The sequence below is a fragment of the Vombatus ursinus genome, unplaced genomic scaffold (genome assembly GCF_900497805.2).
Source record: "Vombatus ursinus unplaced genomic scaffold, bare-nosed wombat genome assembly UNPS02014818.1, whole genome shotgun sequence".
NCBI classification, from domain to species: domain Eukaryota; kingdom Metazoa; phylum Chordata; class Mammalia; order Diprotodontia; family Vombatidae; genus Vombatus; species Vombatus ursinus.
Genome location: NW_020954596.1, coordinates 48,884,540 through 48,909,166, shown reverse-complemented (window position 1 = coordinate 48,909,166; position 24,627 = coordinate 48,884,540). Strand labels below are relative to the sequence as shown.

General features: G+C 34.6%; 1 protein-coding gene across 2 annotated transcripts in view; it reads left to right on the top strand.

Moving 5' to 3' along the window:
* PDS5A (PDS5 cohesin associated factor A) overlaps nt 1-24,627 on the top strand; it is a 147,328-nt gene that overhangs the window by 106,735 nt on the left and 15,966 nt on the right. For both annotated transcript variants that reach the window (XM_027836150.1, XM_027836151.1), the window contains exons 20-31: nt 3,177-3,300; nt 4,104-4,262; nt 5,370-5,438; nt 6,648-6,784; nt 14,119-14,242; nt 14,554-14,758; nt 15,405-15,519; nt 17,881-18,013; nt 18,581-18,700; nt 22,232-22,294; nt 22,702-22,847; nt 24,086-24,191. In XM_027836150.1, coding sequence (XP_027691951.1) covers nt 3,177-3,300; nt 4,104-4,262; nt 5,370-5,438; nt 6,648-6,784; nt 14,119-14,242; nt 14,554-14,758; nt 15,405-15,519; nt 17,881-18,013; nt 18,581-18,700; nt 22,232-22,294; nt 22,702-22,847; nt 24,086-24,191 — 1,501 coding nt within the window. The remainder of the gene's footprint in view (nt 1-3,176; nt 3,301-4,103; nt 4,263-5,369; nt 5,439-6,647; nt 6,785-14,118; nt 14,243-14,553; nt 14,759-15,404; nt 15,520-17,880; nt 18,014-18,580; nt 18,701-22,231; nt 22,295-22,701; nt 22,848-24,085; nt 24,192-24,627) is intronic.

Genomic DNA, 24,627 nt, shown 5'->3' with positions numbered 1-24,627 from the left:
GTAGTGAGTGTTAGAGCTGGAATGTAACACTAATGCTCAATCCTTTGGAGCAGGAACGATAGGCTGGAACCACATTGTTAAAGGTGTTAAATACCATACAGAGGAATTTATATATTCTATAGTCAACATGAAAACACTGGAGCTTCTTCAATAAGAGAGTTAATGTGTTTGGACCAGCACTCTAACAATATCAACATGGCAGCTGTGTGGAAGATGGATTGATGAGGGACAAGAGTCTATGTGGAGAGAAATTTGGAGGCTTATGTAGTAGGCTGGGGGACAAGTGATGAGGGCCTGAACTAGGGTGATTATTGTGTGAAAGAAGAATAGAGAAAAGGGTGTGATGTGAGAGAAGTAGAATCAGTAAGATCTGGCAAATCAATCACTGATCTGTGATAGCATTTAATAAGTGCCTACTATGTGACAGGTACCATGACATGCTCTGGAATACAAATACAGTAAATGAAACAGCCTCCACTCACTGCAAGCTTATATTCTGCTGGGTGAAATTGCAAAGATGTACATAAATATACGTGAAATAAGGAGAATAAATATAAGGCATTTAAATACAAGGCAACTTGAAAGAGTGGGCACTAGCAGTTGAGAAGACCAGGAAAGAATGTATGTGGAAAATGGAACTTGAGCCACAGCTTAAAGGAAGAGAAGAGAGGGATTCTGTGAAGTGGAAGTGAGGGTAGAGCACATTCCAGGTATAGCCTGGCAGCCAGTGCAAACGAATGGAGACAACGAAGAGTAAGCATCATCAGTGAGTTACTCTAAATATGTAGTCTGTTACAGAGTAGCATTTGCAAAAGCCTGCCTGATCTGATCATAGCCTACTTCATATATTCATCAACAGTAATCTACACACATATGTAGATTATCCTCATAAATATTTTGTAGAGTTGAGAAAATGGTCCAACAGCTTCATCCTTGTTGTTATTTTTTGTTGTTGTTGTTCATTGAAAATAATGCTTACTATTTTGTCTAAATATTTGGTACATTTTCCTGTTTCTTGTAGCCTGAAAATAAATCCCTCATTGTCCTCAAAAATCTTCCCTATCCAGCACAAATTTCCTCTCTGTATACTTAGAAAGAACTAGGGAGATTATAGTTTGCTTTTGATGTTTTTTAAGCTGTATTGAGGAGTAGAGAAGGATTAGTGAAGAAATAAGATCACTATTGAACAATGATGACCAGTGACACATGGAAGTACAGTGATTCAATTCTTATATGGCTTATGTTTTCTCTGCCACAAAGTATGACCTTTGCCTAGGAATGAAAGAACCAAAATAGCTAATGGGGAATTTGAGAACCAAAATAAGAGTACCTTGCATTTGATCAGTTCAAGACACATGAACCAGATGAACTACATCTTGAGGACTGAAAGAACTAGTAGATGTTATTGCTGACCTCTTCTCAATGATAATCTAAACGATCATGGACAATAAGAAACAGTCTCCAGGACTAGAGAAGGGTAAATGTCCCTGTTTTCAAAAAAGGGAAATGAGTATAATCTACAAACTAGGGTGGTGAGCTTTTACTTCATTCCCAACAGATTTCTAGAATGTATTATTGAAGAGATGGTAAATGAAATGTTTAAGAAACTGAAGTGGTGATCAAAGTCAGTATCACTTCATCAAGAATAGGCATTTGCATAAATAACCTTATTTCTTTTTACTTTTAGACTAGCGGTTCATAGGAATATTGCGAATAATAGGTTACCTAGATTTTAGCCAAGTATTTGATTAAGTGTTTCATAGTTCTCTTATACCAGCTGCAGATATGTGAGTTAGACAATAGTATAATTAAAAGGTTAGGAACTGGTTCAATGACTGGAACCCAAAATTAGTCATTAATGATTTCATATCGGTTTGCAAGGACATGTCTAATAGAGTTTCTCCTCAATCAGTGGTTTTTCCTGTGTTATTTAACATTTTTGTCACTGACTTGGCTCGAGGCATAGATATACACTTATAAAATTTACAAGAAGATACAATGTCAGAGGGATGGCTCACACACTATATCCAAAAAAGTCTTGTCATCCAAGGATATTGAGCCAGTTTTAATAAGGTGAAATTTAATAAGGAAAAATGTAAAATTGTACATTTGAATTCAAAGAAGTGACTTACCATATATAAAATGGGAGTCATAGTTAGACAGCAGTTTCTCTGAAAAAGATCTGAGAATTTCTGTGTTACGAGTTCAGTATGAGTCAGTCAATTTGATAAGCATTTATTAAATATCTGCTACATATCTGGCATCATGCTAGGCAGTAGGGATACCAATTCAGAAAATGAAACAATCTCTACTTTCAGTGAACTTACATTACTGTAGCAGCCAGGAAAGCTAATCATGTCTTGGGCTGTAGTAAAAGGTAAATAGATTTCAAGCATAAAATAGATGATGGTCCATCTGCACTCCACCTTTGCCAGAACACTTCTGTAGTATTGTATTCAGTTCTGTGTGCAGCACATTTTAGAACAGTCATGGGATAGGATCCAGAAGCAGGCAACCAAGATGATGAAAAATCTCAAGTTGATGACAGTTGAGGATTAGTAGAGAGAATTGAAGATATCTATCCTGATTAAAGGAAATATTGGGTGGAAGTTTCAAAGATAAAAATTAGGCTTGCTGTAAACTTGATGTAAAAGATTTAATTTTGTATTTTTAAAAGTTATTTGAAAGAATTTTAAAATTTTAAAATCAGTCTCCTCAAAAAATGATGCATTTAAATATCCTTTTTTGCCACCATAAAAATAACAGAAACAAGAGTTAGAGAAATAAGACATTCAATTCTGGTTAAATTTTTAATTAATTGTTTTTATTATCTTTATTTTTTGGAGGCTGTTCAGCAACTTAGAAAATGTGTTCATTCTATTTGTTATGTAGGAAGTTCTGGATGGACTTCTAGTTCAGTAATTTTTAAATTAAAATTTTGGCTCTATGTCCATGCTCCTTAAGTAGCTTGTGTTTCATGAGAAATTTTTAAAATGTCATGGTTTTATTGGGGGTGAGGAATCGTCAAGGATAGTTTATCCTCTACAGATTATTTTGAAGACTCAGGTCCTGTGGGTATTATGCTTAAAAGTAGGTATGGCAGAAATTCAGTTAAATAAATTGCTTAAAGTATATGGTCTTACTACATTTTAAGAGTGTTACTTTAATATTTGCAGCACCTTAATTCCCATTTTACATCAAAAAGCAAAGAGAGGTACACCACACCAAGCAAAACAAGCTGTCCATTGTATCCATGCCATATTCACAAATAAAGAAGTACAGCTTGCACAGATTTTTGAGGTATGTATAGCTCATAGGGTTTTTATTTATTTATTTTGCATTGTGGTTTGTTGACTTTTATTGGCTTTGGAGGTTTGCCTGCTTTGCAGATCTAAATAGAATCCTTGCTTATTCAAGGGGCAGTGTCCTGTGCTATCTTTAATTTAGGCTAGTCATTTAGTAGTTTTAGAGATAAGTCCACAATTCTATAATGCTAATTTAGATGACTAGCTTTGTTTTCCAGCAGTTTAAAAGACCTGATTGATGCCATTGGGAAACCTGTTCCCTAGTTCCCCTTACCCTCGGATTAGTTTCTTGTTTACTCCCAAACAGTTCAATATGTGCTACCATGAATTGGATGTGTTTAGCTTATTGCATAATGAGTCACATTTCCTGAAGGTCAAAATTACTTTAAATGTCTCAGCAGTGTGAGAATTCCTCTAGCTATGCCATCAGTAGAATATGCTAGTTGTAGTAGAATGTGTTGGCATTTTGGGCAATGCTGGAGGGAACAGAAGCAGTTAAATGAGGCAAGAGCTTTTTCTCTCCACTATTATAATCTCTCTTCATTCCTTTTAGTCAAACATTTTTCTAAAGGTTTTGCCTTCTCTGCATTTATTTTGTTTTATTAAATTTTAGTGGGGAAGAGAACTAATCTTCTTTTATTCATATTCTTATTTGGTTGCCATTAAGAAACTGTATCCATATTAGCAAATTGTTGTGGATTTTGGTTTATTCCATACTCTACTAGAGTGTGTAGGCATTGCACTGAAGGTTAGTTATAATACCATTAAATTTTCATTTCTATTATTTTATTTTCCCAGCCTCTCAGTAGGAGTCTGAATGCTGATGTTCCAGAGCAGCTTATAACCCCTTTAGTTTCATTGGGCCATATTTCCATGTTAGCACCAGATCAGTTTGCTTCCCCAATGAAATCGGTAGTAGCAAATTTTATTGTGAAAGATCTTCTAATGAATGACAGGGTAAGTGTGTAATTTTTTTTTAAAACATGTTTTCCTATTCTAATTTTGTCATTCACACCTTGCTTATTTTTTTAATAATCAAATCTAGATTGATAATACATTTAAAAAAACAGGATCAAATCATTGCTTTTATTTATACTACCTTGCATGATTGTACCATCATTTTGAAATAGTCCATATTGGTTTTACTCTTCTAGTTTTCCCCTTATTAGTTACAGAATACCTTCTACAAATCCAGGTTGGCTTTTAACCCAGAACCTACTGATTGAGAAAGAAAATGAGGTGAACAAATCAGAGAGTAAAGAAAAAAAAGACAAATCTTATTGTAATGGACTGTTCTGATTCTCTCATGGTGCTGAGATTTTATTATGTCACTTATTGTTTGAAATAAATCGACTTGAGCTTAGATAGTTCTTTTTATACATCTTTAATCCCCATTTATTGTAATAGAAGTGCTCTTGAAAGGCTTTAAAAATGAAATAAAGTGAGAGTTCATTATTGAAAAGTAATTCTTCAATGAGTCATTTTCTAAAATGAATAATCCTTTCTCAGTGTGAAAAATCACTCAGATTTATAAGTCAAACTTCAGAATTTTGTCAAATGGACACATCTTTACAGACGTATTCCTTGTAATTGAGTTTTACTAATCTATCTTTTTCTCTTTATTCTGAAGGAAAAACCAGAAATAGCTCACTATTTCATATTGTACTTACTCCCTAACATGACGTCTTTTGATCAGGAAAGGAAGGATTTTTTTTTTTTGAGGTGGGACCAAATGAAACAATTACAGTGTGGGAAGACAGAAATGAGACTTGGGTCTCCTCAGACGGAAGATATCCATATCCGAAGCAACCAGAGAGTGATGGCTTGTCTTATTCATGCCTATCACTGTTGCTAAGTGAGGCCATAGGAGCAGGGAAATGATTGGACTGTCTAGTGTACTACTTGCTACCTAAGTCCACAAGTTGGAATACCAAAACTTCAGGCATAAAAGACTTTTTAGTGCTCTAACTTCGAAGGGCATAACTTTTTATAGCAAAAGAAGCATGATAAAGCAAAGAACTAGAACATGTTTCTTCTAAAATAAATTTATTCAAGTATCTACAGTCAACAGGTGAGAAGAATGGAAAATTATGGTCTCCAGATGAAGAAGTTTCCCCAGAAGTACTAGCCAAAGTAAGCAGTCTTTTTATATTTCTTATGTCATAAAGCAGTTCTTATTCACAGATACTCATTTTGATTCATTATATAAGCATTTTTCCGTGGAATATTTCATTTCACAACAGATGAAAAAATCTTTGAATACTTAATAGTTTTACATATTAGTTTTCTCTAGATATCTATTATTTTTGTCATTTGTCTATCTCCCTCTCTTGTGGAAATCGGTGTTTCACTTATTGTTTTCTTTCCCCTTGATGTGTGTGACCTTATGACTTTATGAACAATTCCTCTGTTCAGCTTTTTTACCAAAGGAATGATTGTAGAATCAGGGGTCCCAAAGGAACATCAAGAGACCTACATTAGGTGTCCTCAGAGTCATAGTGCAGTTTTAAACCTTAGGTAAGGCTCTAGGGACATCCAATATTTTGTGTCTCTTCCCCCACCCCTTTGAAGAATTGAATAAAGGTGAAAGAGGTGAATGCTTTGGGATTGTTTTTGGATACAGATCACATATTCTCCCTTGATAATCACTTTCAGTATGCATATCTGCACACTTTCAATTACCTCATCCATAATATTAATAAAATACTAAACAGTATTGAGTCCAGCATAACCCCATGGAAAGCTATTCAACATATTATTTTCAGGTTTATATTGAACTGTTGATAACTATTATTTCTCGTCATCTCTTCCATAAATGAAGACGTTACCCATCTAAACTACCTAATCTAAGATAAATAGCTTCTTGGTGACAGTTTTTTCCTGAGGTAGAATAAAACTTATCTTTTTTCCTTTAAAACCTACACTACAAAAAAGAGAGAGCCTTTATTTTAACGCTGAAAATTTCTCCTTTTTTAATATATAAGTTTGGGAGATGTTTTGGGTTTTGTTTTTTTGTTTGTATTTTTTTACATCACATATTTCTGTGTTGTTAGATTTGTTCAAGATTTAAACCTCCTTTGCAACAAAGAAAATAATTTCAATGAAAATAGCTAATTCCTGTGACTACCTTTAACGTTGTATACAGGATTTTTTGGCCCCTTTTTTTCATAGAATTTGAAAACAATAGATAACTGGTAAGCAATCTGTGAATTACACCTGGCCCTTGATTTGTGAAAAATTGTGTCATAAGGGCAAAAAAAGCAGTTGCCACAGCTGAGGTGACAATAACAAAAATAATTTTTGATGCATTTATCCGTATTGTAGCTTCTTCATATTTTATAGGTTCAAGCAATTAAGCTTCTAGTACGATGGCTATTGGGGATGAAAAACAACCAGTCTAAGTCTGCCAATTCAACTCTTCGGTTATTATCAGCAATGCTGGTTAGTGAGGGTGACCTGACGGAACAAAAGAGAATCAGGTGAGGATTTTTTCTCATTTCCAACTTGTTGGCTCCAATATCTTTGAAAGCTATACAACTTATAAAATGACTTGTAGAATACATTTGCTGCTAAGACTGTGGAAGAGAATATGGACACCTTAAAAAGAAGGTTATGATTATGAGGTTTGATAATAAGCCGCAAGTTGACAAACATATGCTAAAATCTTTTTTTAAATCTGACTTGTCTATGGAATATGTTGTGCTAATTGTGAAGAGTGTTTCTTAGTCCTTGTCTTACCATTGTGATTAGATATGTACGTGACTAGGAATGTATTGAGTCACACATGTGAGAAAACCAGCTTTATAGCCCATTCACACCATGTTGAAAGAAAACTAAAGACTTAATAGTTTGGCCAAACTAATAGAGAAAAGATGGCTACTACACAAATTAAAATCTACCATTTTGATGCAGTGCCAGTGGGTCAAGAATATCAAGGGAGATAAAGAGCAAAGGTAAGAAAGAAAAAGAATGATCGGGCCAGACCTAGAGTTATAATAATATAAAAATATAATATAAATATAATATAAAATATCAAACTCTCTGGCATTGGATTAAAAAATGGAAAAGTGGATTCTTGGAATAAATTTGGTTAACAGCATTTAGAACATAATACCTATAGTAGTTTAGTGTTGAGCAAAGCTAAGAATACAAATCACTGAATAGGAACTTACCAGTCAATAAAACTGCTGAGAAAACTAGTAATTTGGTGGGAAATATTATTAGACCAACATATAAAACAACTCCAGATAGATCAATATTTTAAAAAGTCATTTTCAAAGTATGAGACTGTTTTTTATAGTTATGAATGGGAAGCTAATTTTAGTCATCTATTATATATAGAAATAAAATAACACATGCAAAATAGGGATCTGTGAGTCTATCAATGTGATAAACTCCTGGTATGGGACCATCCTGTCTATGACTTAGTAATATTTCAAGAATGTCATTCAATCCTCACAACAACATGGTGGCTCACAAAAGTTAATTGACTTACTTAAGCCCACATAGCTAAGAAATGTCTTATTATAGTGTTTAACACTAAAAGGACTAGAATTTATGAATACCTGAAAGAACCAAGCTGTATCAGCTCTATGCATTTTTTTTAATAAAGGGGGGAAATGGAGATAAGATAAATATTTATTTCATAGTAAAATTGTAGTAACATTTTTGCCTCAATTGAAGTACCTAGCCTAGTTAAATGTTTTACAAGCTTCACACAGCCATCAAGTTGTTTTTTTTTTTAATTTGGATTTATCAACAATCACTTCCATAAGCTTTTTAGTTTTAAATTTTTCTCCCCCTCCCTCCCCACCTCCCTTCCCAAGACAGCGCGCAATCTGATATAGGCTATACATATACATTCCTATTAAACATATTTTCACATTAGTGATGTTGTAAGTAAGAATTAGAACCGATAGGAAGAACCACCAGAAAGAGGAAAAAAAACAACAGAAGAAAAAAATAGCAAATAGTATGGTTAGATCTGCATTCAAACTCTGTATTTCTTTGGATGTGGATAGTATTTTCCATTCTGAGACCTTTAGAGATGTCTTAGATCTTTGTATTGCTGAGAAGGGTTAAGTCTATCAATATTAGTACCTAGCTGATTATGCTATTCCTTTCTTGAGCCAAATCCAATAAGAGTAAGATTTAAACAATGCTCATCTCCCTCCCATCTTTCCCTCTACTGGAATAGGTTTTTGTCCCTTTTCCTGTGATGTAATTTACCCTTGTCTGCCTCCTCCTTTCCTTTTCTCTCAGTACATTTTCTTAGATCAGATTAATCCACTTACTTGGATCCATTTAACCCACTTGAATAGATTTTTTTTTATCATTACATCAAAGTCAACTTACATCCACCCTCTTTATGTATACCCCTTTAACATGGTGTAATAACAATACAGTTCTCAAGGGTTACAAGTATCATTGTCCCTTGTAGGGATATAAACAATTTGCCCTTATTAATAACAAGTTGTTTCTTTCTGTCCTGTTTACCTTTTTATGTCTCTCTTGAGTCTTGTATTTGAAGATCGAATTTTCTGTTGAGCTCTGGTCTTTTTATCAGGAAGGTTTGGAAGTCCCCCTATTTCATTGAATATCCATCTCCCCAAAAGATCGTGCTCATTTTTGCTGGGTACATCAAGTTTCAAATATAAGACATTAACTTACGACTTTGTTACTCAAAGTCCAGCACTCTTACCTTCTCTGCTTGGACTGCCCTTAGATTTATTTAATTATATTAACACTTAGAAAATCATTGGATTAAATAATTACTGCATAAGTAATTAAAATTATAATTTGTAACTCAATTTTTAGATTGTCGTGATTTATCTAGTTATAAAAAGTATTTTAAAGAGCAAGTTAATGGTGGTGGAGCTTGTAGTGGCAGTGGAGAGGGAATCCTCACAGTTTCAAGGCAGAAAAGAATGCTTGTGGTCACTCATAGACCAGAGCACAGGCCAAGAAAGGAGTAAATAGCTCTTCCTTGATCATACCACCTTGTCCCTAGAAATATCTCTGAAAACAGCTGCACAAAACCCCTGAAGCTTGGGACAGTACTCCCTCCACACTGAAAGCAGAGCCCTACCTTAACAAAGAGTTTAAAACTCCAGTAATTGGCTGGGATCCTGAGCAAACTGCTCAAAAAAAGTCAGACCAGAAAAACTTCCCATAGAAAAACAAAAAGTTAAGCAAATCCATGACTTGTCTTTGTATACTCAGCAGTATAATGCCTGCCCTGAAGAATAAGTGCTTAATAAATGCTCATTGATTGATTGATGCACTTACTGAACATAATTGACAACTACTAGTAGCATTCTATCTAGTAGCATTCTGGAGTTCCCCACTTCTCCAGCAGTAATAGGAAGATGAATTACCTCATCTCTTCTCTGGACCCAAGACTATGTTCTTTTTTATTTGTTGTACATGAGTTTATAAGTCTTCCCATGGTTCTCTCAATACCTGAATATTTGTCATTTCTTACTGATGAAATTTTATTACATTGCTGCACAACGATTTGTTTAGCCATTCCCTAATCAGTGGGTATCCACTTTGTTTCCATTTCTTTAATGCTTCCCCCCCAGAATATACAATTATTGTTCACTTGCTGTCAGAAATTAAATTTGTTTTGTTTTGTTTTTTAAAGACTTACTTAGTACTTTACAAACTGAAAGTGGCTCCTTGAGAACAGGGACTATCTTTTTCCTTTTTTTGTATCACCAGCACTTAGCTTGGCATATAGTTGGTACTTAATGTGGATTGATTTGATTTTTATATATTATTTAGCTAAGAGAAATTAAAACATTCATATTACTTAGACTCGATAGCACTAATGTACTTCTTGGCTTGTCAGTTTTGTTTTGCTGCTTTTTTAAAAAGAAATTTAAAGTTTTATTGATATTTTTTGTTTTTGTCTTTATTTCTGAATATATTCTCCTCCCCAACTTCCAGTTATCTTTTCTAAAGGTGGAGGAGGGGGAGGGAGTCCAGTAAAAGTAACCAACCTGACATGTGAAACTGACAGTGTGTTCTTCGCCTTGGGGCTATCACCTTTCCTCCTCACCCCCGCTCTCAGCAAACTGGGGAGAGAGGAGGTATTTTTTTTTTTCTCTTCAACAAACATTTAATAAGCACATAGTGTGTTCCAGGGTGCTCTACTAGATGTGAGAATGGTTCCTCCCCTCAAAGAGCTCGCATTTTATATCATACAAACAATGTACATGCAAAATAATTACAAAGTAACTGGGGAGCTCTAGCAACTGAGACTACTGGAAAAGCTTCCTGTAGGAAGTGACCTTTGAGGTGGCTGCTATTTTTTAATCTACTTTTGCATAGCTGAAGTCAGTGGCTGTATTGGGGTTTGTTTTCATTTTTATTTATTTATTTTTTAGTTTTGCTGGTTTCTAAAACACTTGAAAAAAAAAGTGTGTTCTTCTGTGTTCTGCCTAGTGATAATTTCTTCCTTTGCAGTAGCATTCCATTGCATTCTCTTCTTTAAAAATACCTCTCAATCGACACTGTACTCCTCCCACTCTATCAGCAGAAAACTACACTTCATACTTTACTGAGAAAATATTGCCCATTTACCCTAATCTCTAATGTGTATCTCAAAATCTCTTGACATCATTCCCCCCTTTTCTTCTCCTTTACTTCCTATCTCCATTGAAAACCCAACATTTCTCACCAAAACAGAGGCCCTTATTTGTATTCAGTCTCACCCCTTCCTGTCTCCTTCCCCAGACTGTCCCCATGCTGTCATCCCCTCTTTGTCTTAAATCTGTAATCTTGACCTCCTGTCCAATGGCTCGTTTTCTACTGTCTACAAATACATCTAGGTCTTTTCTCTGTGCTTGTATCCTAGAACTCTTGCCTCATAAGTTTGGGTCCTATAACTCCTTCCTTTCACAGCCAAACTGATAAAAATCTGTCTACATTCATCAGCTTTGCTGCTTCTCTCTCCTTGAGCAATCGAGCTTCCAGTTTCATTAGTCAATTTAAATTTCTTTCTCCACAGTCGACAATGTTGCCTTAATTGTTAAATCTGTTAGTCTGTTTTCAGTCCTTCAGAACTTAGTCCTGCTTACTACCAAACTTCTCTGGACACGCTCTCCTCTGGGTTTTCACGACAATGCTTTCTTCTTGGTTGTCCTCAAACCTGTCTCACATCACCTCGTCTCTTCTCAAATCCTCCACATACCGCAAAGCTCTTTCCTACCTTTCTTTTCTTGCTGTTGCTCTCTTGATGACCTCAACAAATTCCATGTGTTTTTTTATTATCCTTTCTATGCAATTGATTTTCAGATACATAGATCCACCCCAACATTACCACTTATTTATTAGACACTTAAAACTCTATGTCCCATAAACATCTCCAGATAAACATATCTAAATAACTCTGGAGTGCTACATCATCAAATTAACGTTGAATGTTTAAATTATAAGTCACGTAGATACCTTAAACTCAACATGTCTAAAAAAGAACTGATTTTCTTCTCCCCAAAATTTATATCATTTCCTATCTTCCATATTTCTTTAGAGAACAAAATCATATTTCCAATCACCTAGGTTCCTATCCTTGCAATCAAGGTTAAACTCTTCAGTCTCTTTCACTCTACATATCCAATGAGTTATCAAGTGTTATTCTGTCTCCACAGCCCCTCTCACATTCTTCCTCCACTCCACTCACACCCCAACTGTAATTCAGGACCTTATCACATCTCACCTGTATTTCTACAGTTAAGGAAATCTTAATTGGTTTCCCTGCCACCAGTTTGTCTTATTCAATCCATCTTCCACATAGCTGCCATACTGATATTCTTGAAGTACAGGTATGACCATGCTGCTCCACTGTTCATTATGTTCCAATGGCTCCCTATTACCTCTAAATCAAATACAAACTTAACTCCCTTCTTTTGACATCAAAGCCCTTAGCAGTATGACTGTAGCCTCTACCTGTGGAGGTTATCACTCTTCCATGACTTCCTATCCCCTATGATTATCATCCACACGGGATACAATCAATTCACTTAAGAGTTGTTAACTGCATTTTTTGATAGTTTGAGGATACTGTTATAGCACTTGATCTCGGAAAGCAGATATATAATCACTCAGAAGAGTTCATTGTAACAATCTACTTGGGAAAGCAGAATGTTTTTTTTCTTGATTGAAACAGTCAGATGGATAGCCCATTAAAATAGCCCATCAGCATACATTTATTGTAGCAACTGAACATGGATTCTGACCTGGCCCCCAGGTTGAGTTGGTGAAAAATAGCTAGGTTGAGTGTTTTCATGAAGTGATTCAGCACTTTCAGTGATCCTGAGCTGTTCTTGAAACAGAAACCCATCTTTTTATCACTTTGTGCTGTCCTGGCACCTCCATATAGAGTGGAGTTGACCTGAGTTCTCAAAGGATAATGCCAACAAAGCACAAACTCTTGACGGAGTACCATGCTGGAAAGGTTTTAAAGGATGGGTTAAGTAACAAACTGTTGCAAGTTCTCAAGTACCAGCTTCTATGTGTGGAGAAGCTTATGACCGTTAGGCAGGCAAGCAGGGACTAAATTCCTTAATCATGGCAAACCATCCTTGTCACAGTAATGCTTCATGATTGAGAATCATAGAACGCCACACACTTTTAAAACACACACACACACACACACACACACACACACACACACACAAAGGGTAACCTAGATATCATTAATAAATAAGTTACAACTTAAATATATCATTACAGTGATGACAGGTGTCCAAGAAGTTTTATATTTTTTGTGTGTGTGTTTGTGTTTGTTTTTTGGGTTGTTGTTTTTTTGGTTAGGCAATGGGGTTAAGTGACTTGCCCAGGGTCACACAGCTAGTAAGTGTTATGTGTTTGAGTCTGGATTTGAACTCAGGTCCTCCAGAATCCAGGGCCAGTGCTCTACCCACTGTGCCACCTAGCTGCCCCTCAAGAAGTTTTATAGCAGATTATCTAGGAAATGTATGAAATGGAGGTGAGCCATGCTTGTAGTAAGAGCTAGATATAATAAATTGGCTACTACAGTGGACACCATGTAATGCAAAACTTTAGTGGATCAGTGAGGTAGTTCTTTTGTAGATAATTTATGGAAAGACATGAGCAAGAGTCACCCATGAGAAAATATGCCTACAATGAAGTTTTCGTCAATGAGATTCTGGCTCCATTTAAGTTTTGAAGGAAAAAAACATCATCAAGCCTAATGCAATGCTGCCCTTTCATATTTATTTAACTGCTATTAACTGCCATGTAACTGGACAGCTAAGAATAAGAACGTTCCTTTTGAGGAACTAATGTGTAGAAGACACAACAAATGTAATGAGCATAGTAATGAAACATACTATCTCCTATGCTCATCAACAATAACCATTTAGCCCAATTTATTCATGTAATTAAATACTGATATAGCACATGCTGAAAGACAGGAGCTGGTGGTTATAAAAAGGTAGATTAGAGATTTTGGGAGGGAATTGCATTTTTGGCCAAGTTGGAGGTTATTCTACAGAAGAATTCACTTGAAAAAACTAGAAACTGGATGTAAAAAGTCTACAGATTTAAAGCTCTTTACGGAAAACAGGTTTTCTTGGTTGTAGAGGAAGGTCCAAGACGACATAACTAGAAATGAAGTTAGTAGCAGGTTTCGACTAAAGCAAGGCCTTAACACCTCGTGCCCTTCACATTGGATGAATAGCACTGGATGAGTTATTTTACAATGGAAATTTTCCACAAGGAGAAGTGCTTTAAAAGAAAAAATAGGTTTCTCATTTTTTTTTTTTTGTTCTTGATTCATTTATAGTAAATCTGATATGTCTCGTTTGCGACTGGCTGCTGGTAGTGCCATAATGAAGCTTGCTCAGGAGCCTTGTTACCATGAAATTATTACACCAGAACAGTTCCAGCTCTGTGCACTTGTAATTAATGTAAGTAACAATGAAATGATAGTATTAAGAAATAAATTACACAATTGAGTTGGAATATATTACAAAAACTGATTACTGTATACTATAACCTGACCCAATTAGACATTCCTACAAATGACTGAAAAGTCCATTTTCTTCCATTTGGTTGGTAAGTGAACAGGTAAATCACTTAAAGTTAATTTATCATGATTGATCATTTTAACTCTAGAGAATTTTCTTTCAGCATTCAGAAGCATTAGTATTTCATCCTACTTGGGTTTTTTTATGTGTTTGTGTGATTTTTTTGTTGTTGTTTTGGTTTCCTGCTGTAGGATGAGTGCTACCAAGTGAGGCAGATATTTGCTCAAAAACTGCACAAGGCTCTTGTGAAGTTACTGCTCCCATTGGAGTACATGGCAATCTTTGCCTTGTGTGCCAAAGATCCAGTGAAAGAGAGAAGAGCCCACGCCCGACAGTGTTTGCTCAAGAACATCAGCATACGAAGGGAGTACATTAAGCAGAACCCCATGGCTACTGGTTAGTAATGACACTAAAGGCTATCGGAAGCATAATTTTTGAAGGCTTCATTTTCATTGTTTTCAAAATGTCAAGCTTCATTCTTTCTCTCTTTCATAGTATTTCATACTTGGTTTTTTTTTGAGTCTCTTAGGATTGAGACATATAAATATATCTTACCAATTTGACAACATTTGGGGAGAAAAATTTATCTTACAATAGGCTTCAGTATTTTCTGAAAATTTGCCATAATTTTAGATAGAGTGTAATTAAAACTATGCTTTATATTCCCTAAATATAACTAAAATTCTGACTATTAAATCTTAATTGTAACAACGCTGTATGTATATACATAATTTTTTTTTTTTAGCTTTTCATTTTCCTCTCATATAAATAATCAGGGTGGAGCTTGAAGTATAGGACAAGAAGTCTAGAACCTACCTTTTTTTCTTAACTATCCCACTAACATGTTTTGAGACCTTGGAAAAATCTATATAGGCATACTAGCGTTCATTTCCTTCACTACGAAATGGAAATAATATCTTCACATTATTCTCCTTGACATACTATCATACCTAATTTGGAAATGAACATTAAATGCTTAGGATTACAAAGAAAGAAGAGATATATAAAAATAGTTTTTATAGTTTTATTATTTTCATTTTAGAAAAGCTCTTATCCCTGCTGCCTGAATATGTAGTTCCATATATGATTCACTTGCTGGCACATGACCCAGATTTTACAAAACCTCAAGATGTTGATCAACTTCGTGATATCAAAGAGTAAGTGTTATTCTCTTCAAGAATTCTAAGTTTAAAAAAAAAAATATGTCCTCAAAAAGATGTGACATGTTCCAAAGGTTGCCATTCTTTCAGAGAGTCTTTTTATGGTCTTATTTATTTACCAAAATATTAAAACCTTTAAAAGTTTGTATCAGCTTGTCCAAAACAGTGGTTAATAGAGAACACTTGTCATTCCCTACCAACTAGCTTCCTTACTGTTTTAAAATTAAAATAATTTGCTAATTTTACATAAATGGGGTTGTTGTGAGAATCAAAATGAAAGAACTTTGAAAATCTTAAAGCCCTATATAAATGCAAGCTATTATTATCACGAATTATTTATTTTTGGTCATTTGTGCTGGGAGTTTTGTCTACCTCTCTTCTATTAAGCATACCAATTAGGACCACATATGATTTTTTTTTTTTTATTTTTATTTTTTTTTTTTTTTTTGCGCTAGGAAGTGGGGTTAAGTGACTTGCCCAGGGTCACACAACTAGGAAGTGGCAGGTGTCTGAGGCTGGATTTGAACTCAGATCCTCCTGACTCCGGGGCTGTTGTTCTATCCATTGCACCATCTAGCTGCCCTGTCCCCTCTTCCCCCCACACACATGATTTTTGAAGCAGCTTTTTTCCTTTTTTTTTCCTCATTTCCAGTTTTTTCTTTTGAATTCTTTTCTTTAGTTAGAATTTTCTGTCTAGATACTTTGAAGTATCTACTTCTTACCCAGCATGTAATTTCACTTGCTTCAAGAAAATTATATCAATATACTTTTTCAAAATTATTGAATATTTAATTGTCATGATTCCCTGCCCAGTTTTAGTTACCAAAATTATTTCAGCAGTCTCATCCTTATTGGGATCTTAACAAAAGGATTTGTTCTGTGAAGTTTGAATTCGGTCAAAGGGCCACACTTGAGAACATGGAGGCCACATGTTCCCCACCCCTGAGTCACTTCCAATAATATCTATTTCTCTTGACAATTTTACAATGTCCCTGAAACCTTGAGCCTTTTTCTTATTCTCAGATCATACCTTATTGTCCTTAGTCATCTATGTGCATATCTGTAGTTCTTTTTTTTTTAACTTTATTATTTATTATTAACACTTTCTTTTTTTTAATTAATTATTTTTCAACATATTGTTTTGAACAATCACTTCCATAAGCTTTTGAGATTTAAATTTTCTCCCCCTCCCTCCCCAAGAGTGCATGCAATCTGGTATGGGCTCTGCATATACATTCCTATTAAAAGAAAAAAAAAGCAAATAGTATGCTTCGATCTGCATTCAAACTCCATAGTTCATTCTCTGGATTTGGATAGCATTTTCCATCATGAGACTTTTGGAGATGTCTTAGATTCCTGCATTGCTGAGAAGGGCTAAGTATATCATAGCTAGTCATCACACAACAACGTGGCTGTTACTGTGCACAGTGTTCTCCTGGTTCTGCTCACTTCACTCAGCATTAGTCAAGTTTTTCCAGGTTTTTCTGAAGTCCATTTGCTCATCATTTCTTATGGAACAATAGTATTCCATTACATTTATATACCACAACTTATTTAGCTGTCCCTCAATTGATGGGCATCCCCTCAATTTCCAATCCTTTGCTACCACAGAAAGAGCTGCTATAAATATTTTTGTGCATGTGGGATCTTTTCTTATATAGTTTCAACAAGTTATACATTTACATATTTGCATGGGAAAGACACATTGGGAACATTGTCACCACCTTCAAATACTTGAAGGTCTCTCATACAAGAAAAGGTAAACATATTCTGTATTGGATGCCTGACTTTGCTTCTGAGGTCCGAATTAAAATCTTACAACTTTTGGGGAGCCAGATTGGACTCATTGAAAGAATTTCCTAGCATCTGAAACTGTTGAACAGAAGAACGGCCTGCCTCAAGCAGAGATTGTGTAACCATCTGCAGTAGGTTGTAAGTTGTAGAGGGGGTGCCTGCAGGATCATTTGGAAGGCTGAGTGAGATGGCCTCTTAAGCTCTGTTCAGCCACCAAAGTTCTGTTTTTCTGTCTCCTGCATTGAACTATAAGTTTTTTGAGGCCAAGGAGGAATCCTACATTTTCTTTCCTTAGTAATATCCCACTTGAGCCTAATTACTTAGTATATCTTGACTAATTTCTTAGTATGGCTTCTTTCTTAAGATGTTCTTATCAAACTTATTATCTCTTTAATTTCCTTTTCATGGAGTAGGTAGAGTTTGATTTTATCCCATAGGAATTTTGTAATAATATGTTTCAATTAAGGATAGCCTACATGGTCATAGTGCCTCTGATGTGTGTATGTGTGTATCAACCCATGTCAACCTCCATCTTACATGTGTATTTATGTAAAATTATTCAAGGTGCCTGTGGTTCATGCTTGAAGTTTTAATGACAAAGAATGAGAATAACAGCCACGCCTTTATGAAGAAGATGGCAGAAAACATCAAGTTAACCAGAGATGCCCAGTCTCCTGATGAGCCTAAGACTAATGAAGTATGATTTGTTGGGTGCTTTATTATTTTACGAAGAGGAACCATTCTGTTTTTCTGTGGCCATTGACTTGCCTTTTTCCTTTCCATTAAATCAACAACTCTGATTTGGAGAATGATATTAAAAGCTAAGATGGCGGGTTTTCTTGCTTTACTTGATTTATTCTAGTTTTACTGGATTCTTTAATAATGTGGGGAAGAAAAACAAAGTATTCTCTTTAGTTCAGGGGGAGCACTCTGTTAAATTCCACCTTGTAAGTGTGAGGCCCTAAATCTTTAGTAAGAACGTGGACCAATCAGGTATAGCTTTCTTGTCTTCAGTGGCTTATAGACATCAATTGTAAGCTGTAACAGTGGCGATCGTTATAAATTATAAGACAGCAGTTAAACATAATAGGAGACTACTTCAGAAAGAAAATATGCTAATGTAGCAACAGAAACTGTTGTAGGCATTAGATGTTCGATCAGTAACTACATAAGTTTAATATGAATTGTTACTTGTTTTTATTGGGGTGGTACTGGTATATTTTGTACTCTCATGAAAATCTTTTTACATGTTTTTTTCCCTCAGAAACTTTACACAGTGTGTGATGTTGCACTTTGTGTTATAAACAGTAAAAGTGCTTTATGCAATGCAGACTCACCAAAGGACCCAGTCCTCCCAACCAAATTTTTCACTCAGCCTGAAAAAGTAAGTTCTTCCTACCTACTGAATTGACTTAAATTTAGCTTAGTTTCAACTCAGTCCTCTTGCACTAGGGATCAGAAGTTAGACTAAAAGCTTTCAGAGGAATTCCCTTTTAAAATAAATCCATGGGCAGATTTTTTTTCTCTGTAGCATTTCTTGCAAAGCATGTTGATATGCCATACAGTTTGAAAAAATGAGCGTCGACATTAGTTCAGAGTAAAAAATAGATGTTTTTGAGGAGAGACTTGTTTTTTTTCTAAAGTGTAAATTTCGGGGGGAGGGGGTTAAGTGACTTGCCTAGGGTCACACAACTAGGAAGTGTCAAGTGTCTGAGGCCAGATTTGAATGCAGATCTGCCTGACTCCAAGGCCGGTGCTCTATCCACTGCGCCACCTAGCTGTCCGTAAAGTGTAAATCCTACAGGATGGCTTTATACTTTTCATATTCTGTTGCATTGTCCAGCTATAGTTGACTAATATTTTTGCTGCCAAGAAAGAAAAATAAAAAGAAAATAGCAATATACTAATGATACAAAATATTAATTCATAATATCCACCACTATAATCGAATTAATGTTCTTTATGTGTAAAATTTTCAGATGACTGAAGATTATGCCATTTACATACCAAGCTTTTTTTTCCAGTTTTATTGATATATTTTGTTTTTACATTACACACATTTGCAGATTACTCCACTTCATGAAAAGTCTCCTGTAACAAAGTAAAATATTTAACTAAAACTAACAATACAGTGATCTCAATTGAAAGCGCATGCCACATTTCACATCTCTACAACCCCCCTCCCTACCTCTCTCTTTTTAAAAAATTAACCGAAATTTTTTTAGTCTCCCTCCCATCATCCATCTCATTAGGGGGGAAAAGATAAATTTCTTGCAGCAAATATACAGTCAAGCAAAATACATTTCCTCAATGACTGATAGAAAAATATGTCTCAGTTCTGTACCCTAAATCTATCACCTCTCTATAATGAATAGCATGTTTCATCATCAGTACTCTGGAATTATGAATAGCTTGTATTGATCATAGTTCTTACAGTTTTCAGAGTTGCCTTTACAATGTTGTTGTTATTGTACAAATTGTTTTTCTGATTTTGCTCATTTCATTTTTAATTACCTTATAAAAATCTTAAAATGTTTTCATTTTTAGAATACTGATATTATAGTATAAATAATTCTATTTCTGCTTACTTCACATTGTATCAGTTTATGTATTTCCATGTCTTACCACTTTCTTATAGCACAATAGTATTCCATCACACTCATGTGTCACTTGATAGGCATCCCCTTAGTTTCCATTTTTTTGCTACTACAAAAAAAAGATGCTTATAAATAATTGTGTACATGTGGGACCTTTCCAACTTCTTTTCTTTCTTTTGAGTGTAGACCTAACAATGATGTAGCTGGGTCAAACAGTACAGATACTATTTAGTAAGTTTTTGTGAATTATAATTCCAAATCACTTTCCAGAGTGGTTCTGCCCATTCACAGATACAAAGCTTTTTTTTTAAATTTATTTATATCACTCCAGTTGAAAAAGATTTTTAATTATTCTGTTCCTTGATTTCTTAACAGAAGACATAGCACATTGTAATTTTTCATTAATAACACAGGGTTCTCAATAAAATAATCGATCATTATTCACTGATACCATAACATGGCAGTGACATCAAGCCTATTAAATTATACTGCGCTGTTTCCCCCTCCACTAGGTTGCCTCAGACTCTTGCCCTTTTTTTAGTTCTGGTTAAAGTTTTTTCTGTGTTCTTCCCTGTCAGCTCTGTGAGTACTTGCTTTCAGTATGCCTCGCTCCACAACACCCAAACACCCTTTTAACTTGCTGTTTCCAGTCTGTGGATTGGAAAACCAGATAAACAAGCATGTTGTGTTTGAGTTAAGATTAGACCTAAGGCTCTTGGGAAGGTCTTCCACATCTTTCTCTCCTTTACTTTAAACTTTAATTCAGGTAGTTGGGCCCCCCCCCTTTTTTTTTTAATTTCCAGGGCCATTTCTCCCTTTCCTACTTTTTCTTCATTCTTACTTGCGGATGGTTAAAGTTGCTAGATAAGTGACCTCTACATAAGGATGAGTGAGATGTTTATTCTGCTGACATTTTAACTTAGTCTTCTATTTCTCTACATTTCTCCATTATATTAAACTGAGAAAGTGTTAGCATAAAGCCAAATTTGATTTCTTTTTAATAGCTTTTGGATGGCATTCAAATACCTTCAGTTTTCTGGTGCATAGCATTCATTTGTTTTCTTTGTTGAAAAATACCAGCATTTAACAAGAACAATATAATTTGGTAATTATAAAGTATTACACTGCAGTTGGATACTTGATGATATAAATTAGTAATATTTTATAGCAAAATGAAGCAAGTGTGTCACTTAAAATAGATTGGTTTCTTATACTAAATATTTTCCTCAAGGGCAAAATTGATGATAGTCAATGGGATGTTCACACAATAAACAAAAAAGAAAGAAGAGTTTATAGTAAAAAGTAAAGAATGGCTTTAAAGGATTACAGTGGTTATAAGAGGAGATTGTAGAAAGCAAACAGTTTTTAAGTGCTGAGGAAACATTAAGAAAGAATGGTGAGGGTATTAACTTTAGGGAAGCATCTTGGAGGAAGTAATTCTTGAAAGTTTTTTTTTAATGGTTTTTTTTTATTAATTTATTTTGATTTATCAACAATCACTTCCATAAGATTTTGAGTTTTAAATTTTTCTCCCATTCCCTCTCCAAAACGTAATCTGATATAGGCTATACGTATACATTCCTATTAAACATATTTTCACATTAGTGACATTGTAAGGAAGAATTAGAACCAGTAGGAGGAACCACCAGAAATAGGAAACAAAACAAAACGGAAAAAAAAAGGGGGGAGGGGGGCAAATAGTATACTTGGTACTGCATTCAAACTCCATAGTTTTTTCTTCTTTGTGCATATTCCATCATGAGACCTTTGGAGATGTCTTAGATCTTTGTATTGTTGAGAAGGATTAAATCTATCAATATTAGTCATCACACAACATGACTGTTACTGTGTACAACATGCTCCTGGTTCTGTTCACTTCACTCAGCATGAGTGCATACAAGACTTTCTGGGTCTTTCTGAAGTCTGCCTGCTCATCATTTCTTATAACACAATAGTATTACATTACATTTCTATACCACAACTTGTTTAGCCATTTTGAAACAGTCTTGAAGGCCATTATGGATGCAGATTGGTGAAGGGTTAGAAAATAAGAAAGAAAATACTGAGTTATTTCATTGTAAAGGTATTTAGGAAATTCTGACAATTATACACATAAATCATCAAGTTCCACAGATCTCTACCATAATTCAAGGCATATAGTAAATGCTTGTTGATGATTTAGTTCATTTATATAATGTATGTTAGGTTTCTTAGCAAAAAATACAATTAACTGGCAAAATAAAGTTTTAATAAAAGGCTAACAAAATTAATTGATTAAAGTAGATATTAACTTTTATTACTGTTTCTTTTTAAAATAGGATTTCTGTAATGACAGGAGTTATATTTCTGAAGAGACAAGAGTTCTCCTATTAACAGGAAAGGTATTCTCAGATTATTTTAGTTCTTTGTTTCTCAAATATCTAACATATTTACCATCCCTACAAAGTACCTGAAAGTATATTTGTAAATGTTAATGTGTAATTTAAAATTCTAACACTGAGCATCATTTTATGATAATGCAAGAATGAAAATTGGACTATTAGAATAAATTAAATTTTCATAGTTGACAGCAATGTTTATATAGCTTCAACTTGTTTATTACAGGAACAGTAATTTTTTTTTCATGGTTACCCATTTTACTCAAGTATAACAGAAAATTATATTTTTTTCAGAATTATTTATTCCATTTATTCTAAAGTAGAAATAATCATTTGACTTTTTAAAATGTTATCTGAACACATATCTATTCTTTTCAGTAAAATAATATGTATTTGTTTTTACATTTTAGCCAAAACCTGCTGGAGTACTAGGTGCTGTGAACAAGCCTTTATCAGCAACAGGAAGGAAACCATATGTCAGAAGCACAGGAACAGAACCTGGAAGCAATATTAATGTAAACTCAGAGCTGAACCCGTCAACAGGAAATCGATCAAGGCAATTTCCTCCTAATTATTTTGTTTCTTCTGTTGACTTTTTTCAACTCTTGATTTATTCTGAAAGCACTATATCAAATCATGTTCTTTTGCCTTCAGGAAATGTGCTTGTGTGAAATAGTAATAAAGGGGGAGAAACAGAATAGATGCTACTTTTATACAGTGTATACAGTGTGAAACATTTATATGTAATGAAGGCATTGTCTCTAACAGAAAATGAGTAGAAACTTGATTTCAGATGTATCAGTCTCAGGTAATTGAACTTCACAACAGTAATTATCATGTTCATAGTATATAAGATCAATCAAAAGAGCATGTATTCAGTGCATAGATTCCTAAAAATGCCATTGTTGTGCATTGAGATCATCCATCCCCATTTATTTTATAAGAATCATAAATCTGGTTACATTATAAACTACATGTATAAGATAACTTTCTTTCTATTGAAACATTAACTTAAGTGTAAAAGAAAAATATGAATTAAAAAAGCTAGGGATTAAATGATACGCTGCTTATTGTATGTATAAAAATACTTAACACTAAAGTAAATGTTGATAGTACTACCCACTTTTTAAATGCTGAGTTTGAGTTCCCATTGAAAATGCTTAACACGGTAGTAGCAGACTAAGATGTATACCTTTAAATGATTTTATTCGTGAAGATGAGTACTTTATCAGATAGGATATCTCCTTTTGGGTGATAAAACAAATAGTTGTTTTTTGTAAGATACAAAACCTGGACTTTTTCCAATGTCTTTTCATTAATACTTTTTGTCTTATAATTTTTATCTAGTCAATATAATCTAGCCCTTAGTACAATGCCTGGTACATAGTAAGCCCTTAATAAATGTTTGCTAATTTATTGATTACTAGAGATATTGAGATATTCATGTTTATGCCTTCCGAGGTGAAACAAAGTATGGAATCTTTTGCTCACCGTAGTCCAAAGTACATTGGACTGAAAAATCAGGCTACTGGGATCATGGTTCCAACTTTGTCACTAATGAGTCACTTAACAGCTTTAGGTTTCTACATTCTTATTTGTAGAATGCCAGTGGTCCCACTGTGTGATTTCTGAAGTTTTCAAACTCCAAAATTCTATGTCTGAATTTATGTTTGCTAATATAATGTGTTAAAATGTATGTTAGACCATTGATAATAATATTTTTTTAGTGTCTGCACTGCTCACTTTGCCCTACTTATGTGTGGTAAAGTTTTCTTAGTTAATTTTCTTTAACAGGGAACCAAATTCAGAAGCTTCAGAAACTGGAGTTAGTGAAAACGAAGAGAACCCAGTGAGAATCATCTCAGTCACGCCGGTGAAGGCTGAGCCTGTAAAAAACAAGGTAACCGTCTATCCATTTGTGACTCTTCTGGAGAATTTCAGCGCAGACCTAGGCACAGGATCCATGGTCACACTGTGTGCAGGTTCATTAGGGTTGGGGCTGTTGCCCAGCTACTCAGGAAGTAAGAGCAGCCAGCTGTTGCCTCATTTTTGAAAGTTTTCTAGCTAAACCCCAGCTTCATGGATGCAGTTTTGGAATTCTTGTTTTGTTTTTTGTTCAAAGTCACTATTTTTTTTTTTGCCTACTTTTAAAATTTGTCCGTTGTTTGTTTTTCTTTGTTTTAACAGCTAAATACTTCAGACTATTAGGCCTGTTTTACAAGAATAGCAAAGTGAATTCAATCTTCCTTATACACTGTAGGCAGAAACAGACACTCTATTCCTGTAGGTGTCCAAGTAAACATTCAGTCAATACGAAATAGAAAGGGGATATCAAT